The following is a 9,759-nucleotide window of genomic DNA, read 5'->3' as shown; positions in this document are numbered from 1 at the left end:
GGCTTTTTCTTTCAATACCTTTCTCCCCAAAACGTAATTGCTCCGCAAAATAAACCTCTCCAAACACTGCATATTGATTTCTGCTGTTGTTCTCACACTGAAGTTTAAACGATTCATTCCTTTTCTTTTATTCGTCACGACACTTAGTTGGGATTCAAACCCCCTGAATAATACGCTGCACTTACCAGAGAAAAACTGAGACTTATCCTCACAGATGGCGCACGGCACTAGGTCGGTCAGTAAAAGTGATTCTTTCGAGCATTTTGAAATGTAAACAAGAACCCCTTGGCGGAGATAAACGCGATGTAGTACGGAACAAAAGCGAATCAAGACCCTCGCACCCTTCAGATAAACTCCTCCACGTGTTAAAGTTCATTCGATAGTTGACTTACACTGTTTTTTATTCTAACCTTTACTGTTGATCTCTCACACGCGCGGACCGATAGGATTTCGAGAAGAGCCGGTGGTCAGATCGTTAGATTCATCATTAATTGATACACAAGATGTTTTACACGCTAATCTGGAGGTTTTTTATAATTCAATAACACTCACGTGGGGTGTACAGCATACCTCAAGCTTTTTCAATATTTCCTTTTACACCATTTCGTCATTGCTTGAAACTGAAATGTCCAAGTGAGTATTGAGGGGGGGGGGGAGCAGGGCAAAATGGAGACTTCAGACATTTTTTTTAAGGTTCATAATTCCAAGATGAATTTATAAATTGACTTCAGTCTACTAAAAATAAATAAGTCACAGTAAAAATAAATCTTCCAACGAAATATTAACATTTAAAAAATCTAAAGAGGCCATTTTGCCTCACACTCCCTCCCCTTTCTATCAAATTTAATTTGCCACGACAAAAAGGACCTCAAAATGTGTCAATGTCCCATATTCCGACGGAAAAAAATCCAGAGTTACTCGATGAGTGCGCGTGATTAATGGATTTATCAACAAGTGGTCTCTAACAGTGACCGTCCAGTTAAAAGTGTCAAATAAGAGGCATTATTCACAGTGCGTGATGCAACTTTTTCTAGACGGAAAAGGGGATTAAAAGCGGAAGCCTCATTACGAAGGAGATGGCCAAGACACTGAATCAAGATCAAGGTATGTTTGTGCGAAGCAGCTTGAATTCTCCTGCATCCAGTTGCAATTGCACGTGTGTGTATGAAATCAGCAATGCAGTCATTATTCGAGAATGTATGTTCTTGTTGAATGCGTGTAGGAATACATGTATGACCTACAAAAAAGCCATGTAGCACCCACACAGTATCTCTCTTTACTCGATATCCTTCTCAAGTTCTTCTCGTCATCCACGTGTATTTACATATATCCGTGGAACCGTTACCATTGTCTGTCCACTTGGACAATTCGGGGAATTGAAATTTTGCCGGAAATCTCTCTAAACTTCAAGAATTGGAAAAAAAAAATCCTCTATAACTTCTCCTAGGAAGGGACGTTGGGGTAAAACGGACACTTTTGACTTTTTTTTAAATGTTAATAAGGGGTTGAAATGTTGATAAAATTCAGTAATTTTTTTTTCAATACAAAGAACAATTATTTCCCTTTATGACGAGCCTAAACTGAACTCAATTGATAAATCTGTTTCTGAGTTATGAATAAATAGAAAAAATCTAGTGTCCATTTTACCCCACCCTCCCCTACGTCTTTACTTATATCAAGAAGCTCGTGTCTTGAAAATTTTCAGGAGCAAAATATCTTGCGCTAAAAAAGAACTTTCGCTAAAAAAATTTGTACTTGTCCTAAAGACGAGGGCAACTTCTTGATGACAAGAAAGCAATTTCTCAAACCAAGTAAAATTGAATTAATTCGTTTAATAATTTTTTAGCCTCAATCCTAAACTAATTAAATGCAAAAACCACTTGAATTGATTTGAGAACTCGTTTTCTCGATATGAACCAATTGCCCTCATCTTCCGGACAAATATAAAATATCTTGGCGTAAGATTTTTTTCTCAGTGTAGGAGCGAATGGAATAAAAAATTGACGCTCGATACTTTTTTTCAATCTCAATAATTCATTGGAATTCTGATTAGACGGAATTTTTTTCTTCTGAAAGTATAATTCTCCTTCTTTATAATGAGCCAACCAACAGCATAATAAAAATAATGCTATGATTAACTGATTAGGGTGCTTTGACTATGAAAGATGGAAGGGAAAAGGTGATAATAACAGGGGGTATCATTAATCTTGAGTCGCTATGTCGCGATAAGCGGTCAGTGCAAGAAAGCTCACGTGCAGCCCATACACTGATACACAGATTGTATGAGATATGAATAAAGGAATAGTAGTATTAGTATTTCCGTGGGATCCCGTGCAAGTTACTCTATCCACAAGGATATTCCAAGCATCACGCTGTAAGCGTTGAGACACCAATACCAGTGCATCGTGAGTGTAACGGCCTTGCTCTATGTAGGTCACGAAACAAGGTCCTACATCGGAGGTGCGAGAGGCAGCGCTTACTCAAATATACGTCTATCCTTATTCTGTACTCGTCGGCGAGTCGATTTGCCCGCACCAGTGCTTGTCACCCGCAAGGATATTAATGGGATATCGGTTGATTTTGTCGATCTATCGGGGGAAAAGAAAATTCAGAAAATGTTAAAAATTTCCAGTTGTGTGCGCGAGTTACGGTGCCAAGAGAAATCGAAGCTGATCGTTAAGCCAGTCGCGACGCCTTGCACGTTCCATTAGTTCATGCATGCAAAGAGTTCCGCCCAGTTGAAGAAAAAGAAATATTATTTTTCACGTTATTTCAACGACACTTGGAAACAAATTTATTCCTCCTCATTGACGAATTTTGCCCCCAATTCAATTTTACAAATTTTTGAATTAATGGAATTGCAACTGAACAAGTCTCGTTGCGAGAAAAAGAGGCTGAATTTGCCTTGATCCTGAATGGTTGGAAGGAGTGAGGCAGACTAAAAGGCTTGACCTACTATTGAATGTCACGGGTTCAATGGATTTGTCCCCCATGGGGATCTATCGTATACAATACAAGACCGGCATTGGATGATGTTGATGCCCTGATCGTTCTAGTGGCATGCAAAGGTCGAGCATTATCATTGAAGGGTCATCTCAATCCCTGCGCCAATACTCAATGTCTTTCTATCTTCAAATTTTTAATAAGGGTGAATCCCACAGAAACTCATACTTGAAGCGTGATAGCTGCATTGCCGGATTAAAGAGCCATTGGAAAATGTGTCAAATTAAAGAGAACTATGTGTTTCATAATTTATTGGATTTCAACCATAACTTGGTTATTGCGTTTGAAGAAGATAATGAGAGAATAAAAAGAAGTGCATAAAGAATAATCGTGATGATGGGAACTTTACCACGGGAATGAAGAATCTCGTTGCTTGGTATGGGGTAGACAAGTGCATGCCCCCCCACTACCTCGAGGATACATACACACTTGAGGCGTTTGCGGATACTTTCATTGAGAAAAGATACCCTCATAAAAAACTAGCCTGTGTGAATCGTAACGCTCACATCCTCAAACGTTGTTTAATTATTCTATATGGAATTTACGAAATTTTTTAATTATCAGTCTGTCATTTCATTCCCACAAAACTTGCCTCGCAAGTGGGTCAATCTTCAATCAATTGAATTTGTACCAGATTCCTAATTCCGGGTTTGATCAAGTACTCGAGTTCTATTGAATTATAATAATTACACTTGGAGAATTATCGCTTGAAACTTCAAAGTTACAAGATGAAGCATCGATTGCCATGCACTTGAGAAGGAGTAAATCATAAACTTGAATGCTAAAGTTGGAAGATTTCTGTTGGAATAAAGACTCCGCCAGCAGGATCCTGAAGCGCACCAAGGCAGACTGAGTAAGTGTGCCATGTAAGTAGAACACATCGGTGCCTGGTACCAAGCAAGTATACCAACGTTCGTCCGTTTCCCCTTTTACATCTCGCCTCCCTCGTTTTCCCCCCTTCCTTTACCATCCTTCATCGTCCACGCGATCAGTTCGCCTCGTGGCTTGGGTACCGGTGAAAGACTTTCTTCGAGACACGAATGCCACCAACCATATGCTTCAACGTCCACTCGAAAAAAGAAAGAAAAAAAATTTTTCCAAGGTGTATATTTGTAAAATAACCATTGTGGTCGTTTTCTTTCTTCATCATTTTTTTTTTCCTCTTCGAGTCTGCAGTGTCGTACACTAGCTAAATATTTTCAAGAGTATCGCTGCGACGACAATAAGAAGATGTTTTTTGACTCTCCAGTCGGAGTAAAATAAAAATAAAAATCCAGGGAGTATTTCCCACAGCGATCCCGCTACATCTTGGATCCACAGCATCAACCGGCAGAATCGGGCGCCCCAAAAAATTTGGGTCACTGGCCTCTGCGGCTGTGAGGTATATAGGTATACACAAGCCACAGTGGAGGTAAAAAAAGGCTGGATGCCTAGCTCGGGCCTATCTCTACAGAGACAACTGGTCTTTTTCTCGTTTCTACAGGTGAATTCTATTCTTTTTTTTTTCACCGTCATTACTTGGAAACGACACCCTTCACCCTTTTTCATTTTCGGTGAATCCTGAAAAATGTGGAGTAGGAATAAATGAGACGAGAAAACGAATACTTAACAGGCATCGTTGTATAATAAAAAAATAGTGACAAGTAAATTGGGATAACACCGTGAAAAAACTATTAACAACAGATTCACATTATTGTTTTTTTGTCCTTATGCTGATAATTCAAATGAATTATAAAATTACTAGTCTAGCTTAGTAATTAATTATATTAAGTATAAATAGAATACTGCGATTCATTATTAATCCTCTTCGCTTTATTTTTGATATTTCTTTTAAAGACATCTCTTCGCAACTGTTCCAGTCATGCGCGTTTTATTTTTATGGTTCATGATGTGAAGTTCGTATACTTTAGTGTCCACAGTTTTGATTTTCTTTTAGTTCAGATATAAGATTTTCTTTGCTATCGTCATCCATAAACTATAAAGAAACTGCGTAGCCAGCTACGCTAGGTACCATGTATTTATAATATATATAATTGCGCTCGTCATATTGTTTCTCTTGTCATTTTTTTTCTTCATTTTTGCACATAAAAGGGGAGAAATTGAGAAGAGTACCGAAATTAATGAGAATTACAAAAATTAGGTGACGATGGATAGGAAAGAGAAATGGAAATTATTCGAAAGAGTGAAATTTCAAACACCCTTAGAAAATGTCTGCGGCATGTTGAATGTGAGATCTGTGGATCACCCTTGATCGGAAGGAGAGAACACAGCCTTGATTTCATTTTTATCTTCATCTTCGTCATCACTTCTGTTAGTAGTTTTGCAAACCAAAAACAATAAATCTCAACTTAATCTAGACCGCCAAAATAAATAATTCATATAAATAAGATAATTAGGTAGAGTAGGAGATACGAAAATAATAAAATTCAGAGTTTTTTCATTTTTTTGCCATGATCAATCGACATATTTTTTTTTATATGTTATTCATCTATTCGTTCTTTAGGGTAACAGACATAAATATGCATACATAAATAAATTTAGATTGAAGACTTTGTACAATTGCAATTGGGAGAAAAAAAAATTACAAAAGAACACATCCGCCTGAGTAACCGCAAATAAATAATTAAAATTCCTAAGTAACAATATACTCGAATAAATTTTCTTTTTAGAAGAAAAAAAATGGTATTACTTTGTTAATTCAAATTAGATGAAAAGAAACAAAAAAAAACAGTAAATAAATTTCGCCACTAATTATTTGTCGTATATTTGCCCGAAAATTCCAGGATAAAGTGATAAAGGTCAAGCATGACGTGTTGCAGTGAAAAGAAAGGGTGGCATTTAATAACCGAGAGAAATCAAAAGAGCTTACGAGAAAAAATGCTATAACATGAGTTACGGGAAGGCAAAAGTGTAAAACTACGCGTAGAATTGAATAATGAGCTATCTTACAATAGAAAAAAGACAAGTGCCAAGATCATGGGGTGAGGAAAGTGACAAAATAAATAATAATAACTTCCTATCGGGAAGTTAATTATGCAAGGGGATGGGAGAAGGGGTCTTGAAAAATGACCATTTAAAATAAAAATATCATAAGTTAGAGTACAAAATAGCTAATTACTACAATAAAACTATATTCAAGCACGTGACAAGGGAACTCTTTAGGTACATTAGTTGGGAGATACTACCAAATCACTTGTGAGTCCCATTCGTACAACTCCAACGTTTTTATGCAGCATTATCCCACACTACTAGCAAAAAAAAATACGCTTCTCGACTGATTTTCATGAAAAATATAAATATATTTGAAATTTCTCGTAAATAATTACCGGCACATGGTAACCTTATCTCGAAGTACGTAGAATTCATCGATAAATTATGTACACGATAGAGACTCTTGAAGCAGAGCAAGGAGCATGATGACCATCTGCATTTAAGTAACACTGGCGTATCATATATATTTCTCTTTACACATGCTAACACTCACATTTGCTGTTTCAAACACCATTCTCGTTTTTGCGTTCATACCGCAGCATTAATTTGTCAAATTTCCTTCAAGGTTTCATACCCTGGTTGTGCCCTGAATGTGTATCACACTCTGCGGGATTTAATATCCCGCACAATGAAATCAAGTTAGAAATGGTGTTTTTACCCAGATAAAAACGAGCTCGGCTCGTACTGGATCGGAATCCCACTGTGATGGGAGGGAGGGGGGTTCTAAAGCTCATGAAGCGCGAACGCACAATTAACATCACTGATATTCCTTTAATCCCTGCCGATCCTCTTGTGGATCTGCTGATGCTTGATGAGATGTGCTTTTTGTCTGAATGCCTTTCCGCAAACCTCACACCTGAATGGTTTCTCACCAGTGTGCGTTCTCAGATGAACCTTGATATTGCTTTTATTGAGGAATCCTCGATTGCATATCGAACACCTGTGTACAGGTTTCTCTTTGCCTCCGATGAGTCCCGATTCCGTGCCATAGGCCAAGGCAGAAGTAGCTGGACTCTTTTTCGAGGGATTCTGATTGGAGGGATTTGGCCGAGATCTTTTTCTTGCATGTGATGGCGCGGGGAATGATGAGTGAAGCAAGTGATCTGGACTGCACGATGTCGATACTCTACCGGGCGGACTAACAGGTGGATAGGGGCTCGTTGATGACGGGGTTTCACCGCACGAGGTATTTTGCATATTTGTATTGCCAGCCTGGAGTCTGGCTTGGAGCAATGGAGCATAGCCAGTTGTCAGGAGGCTCTGGAGTGTTGATCCGTGCGGGTGTGTCTGACTCGCAGGATTTGTCGAAGTATACATCTGAGGGTAGGGACTCGGCGATGAGGTCTCGTGACCCTTGGGCGAGCACGCTGTATTGATCCACTCGGCAATATCAATCCAGTCTCTCGAGGCGTCCGGATCGTGCTCAGAGCCAGGGCCATTATTACTTCCAGGTACAGTAGTATCAGCAATCGCCGAGCCAATTATTTCGGCAATGTCCTCGATATCATAGTCAACTTGTTGCGTCGATTGGGGTAATTGTTGAGGTTGATGGTGATGCTGCTGCGGTTGGTGCTGCTGCTGTTGCTGCTGCTGCTGTTGCTGATGGTGATGCTGATGCTTTTGACTCGCCTGGGGGCAAGGGGTGCTGGACGAAACGACCGATGACTCGTAATACTCTTGGTTGGACGAGGGGGTTGGGGAGGACGACGACTGCATCGTTGGTCGCTGCGCTGATGAAGCTATTGTATGATAATGATGGCCAGGAATGCCATTGATACTGAGATGTCCTGTGTATCCTGTGAACGGTGGTAACGGTTTCAACTCTGCCAACGACTGTGCTGACGCAACACCAACCGAAGAGCCAAGAAGAAGGGTGTCCCAGGCATCCTGAAGCCCTCCTGCCGTCTGTTTGACGTCCGGTGGCTCCAGGAAATCGGAACCTGTTGTGCCCCACGGCAGTAACAGACTATCAACTCCTACAACTTCACCAGGTGATGCACCAATCACCATTCCACTCCCTTGGCTGCTGTGTGGCGGCTCAACTCCCGTCGACGTTAAATGCGGTGGCCCCGGTGGGGGACCCGTCTGCGTTTCGTACTTCATTTCTATCGCAATTTCAGATGTCGGTGAGACTTGACTGCGACAGCCTCCAGCTGACTGCTTTATACACCTCGCACTTGTGCTGATGATATCGTATGGCGACGTTGCAACGAGATCCTCTTCAGAGGCTTCTAATACGTTGCTGCACGGCGATGTTGCACTCAGCGAATACTCAACTTTTATACTCGCTTCCTCAATCTGCTGATCTGCAGACTCCTCGAGATTTCTCGTTGTTGAGATGCGCGAGGTTGACAGAAGTGAGCTTAATAACGATGTGCAAAAGCCCGAGGACTCTTCACGACGTGATTGATCCTCTGACTTGATTTTGACGTTCAATGAAGATAATATACCAGTCAAAGAATCACGCGATGAGGTGGATGAGGAGGGCGATGAGACGGCAACCGCGATATTACTAGCCTGGGGGTTTCTTATTGCCGACGATCCCGTTGTCGAATTGGGAGATGGTGTATATTCTAAACTGCTTGATGTCGTTGATAATAAAGTTGCTAATACTGTACCGTTCGATTGTACAGTGTGCTCGACACCTTGGGGGCCCAAGTGCGAGGAATCTGATGATTTGGGGGCCAGCAGATTGGACAGCACGTTCTCAGACAGATTTGAATTGTTTGGATTTGTTCCTACAGCATCCGAACACCTTGACAACGAGTCCACCTGGCCAAAGGTTGGCGATGAGGTAGACGGACTCGTCGCCGAGGCGACACTGTACGGTGACGTCAAGTTTCTATTTGTCTGCTGATGGTCGTTGTTATTGTTGTTGCTGTTGGTGGCGGCGGTGGAGGTGGTGGTGGTGGTGCTGTGATATGGTGAGGGAGACGACAGATATGGATTATTGGTGGTATTGCTGATGCTGCTGTGAGTTCCTGGAGGCCCCTCGTCGATCCTTGGTGGTCCTGGCGTCGTGGCTGATGGGAAGAGGGGACCAGGATTCCACCAGGGATCCACTCTACTGCCGGGGGTGCTGCAACCGCCAACGGCGCCGCGAGGACCTGCAACAATTTTTATTCCAGTTACAGAGGAAGAAGAAAAAAATCATTGCCTAGATGGGAAAAAGTAGAAGGAGAAAAAGAGGCCCGCTTCGGCTAACTGGGTTAGTAGCACACTGTACAGCCACTCGGAGCTCGGTCTAACGTCTCTGTCCAATCAAACACAATAGCTGGTCTTTAAGGAGTCGAAAATGTATGTGTCCAACATGCCAATTATATTATTACCAGAAATGAAAAGAAATACGAAATGTTTGGAAATTCAAAGGAAGTCACAATTGTTAAGAAAGTGGAAGGATGCGGATGTGGTAGGGGTTATTCTCATCATGAGAATCATGCAAATGTTTCACACTAAAAAATTGACTGCTACCACCGGATCATTTCAACAGAGTCTGGGAGAAGAGAATCATTTGAACCGTCCTTGTCCATATATGCGGCTGGGGGCTCCTCCGTCCTTGTCAAGAGCCTTAGTTGTAATGTCGGTGGGGGATCATCCAGTGGTAAGGCAAGCCGAGCTCACTATGTACCGTTATCCAGTGGCGTGGAAGTCAATACTATACGCTAACCAATGAAAAATAAGCCAGCAAGAGAGTGATGAACCGAGTGGGGTGAGGGAGAAAGAGAGAGAGAGAGAGAGAGAGAGAGAGAGAGAGAGAGAGAGAGA

General features: G+C 41.3%; 1 protein-coding gene across 1 annotated transcript in view; it reads right to left on the bottom strand.

Moving 5' to 3' along the window:
• Positions 1-6,765: 6,765 nt before the first annotated feature.
• The window catches only part of LOC107040761 (mucin-5AC), a 4,255-nt gene continuing 1,261 nt past the window's right edge, over positions 6,766-9,759 (bottom strand). Inside the window, exon 2 of the mRNA XM_015260983.1 lies at positions 6,766-9,101. Coding sequence (XP_015116469.1) covers positions 6,766-9,101 — 2,336 coding nt within the window. The remainder of the gene's footprint in view (positions 9,102-9,759) is intronic.

The sequence above is a fragment of the Diachasma alloeum genome, unplaced genomic scaffold (genome assembly GCF_001412515.2).
Source record: "Diachasma alloeum isolate Michigan unplaced genomic scaffold, Dall2.0 Dall_scaffold_00179, whole genome shotgun sequence".
Lineage (NCBI taxonomy): Eukaryota > Metazoa > Arthropoda > Insecta > Hymenoptera > Braconidae > Diachasma > Diachasma alloeum.
This window is presented reverse-complemented; position numbering and strand designations above follow the sequence as displayed.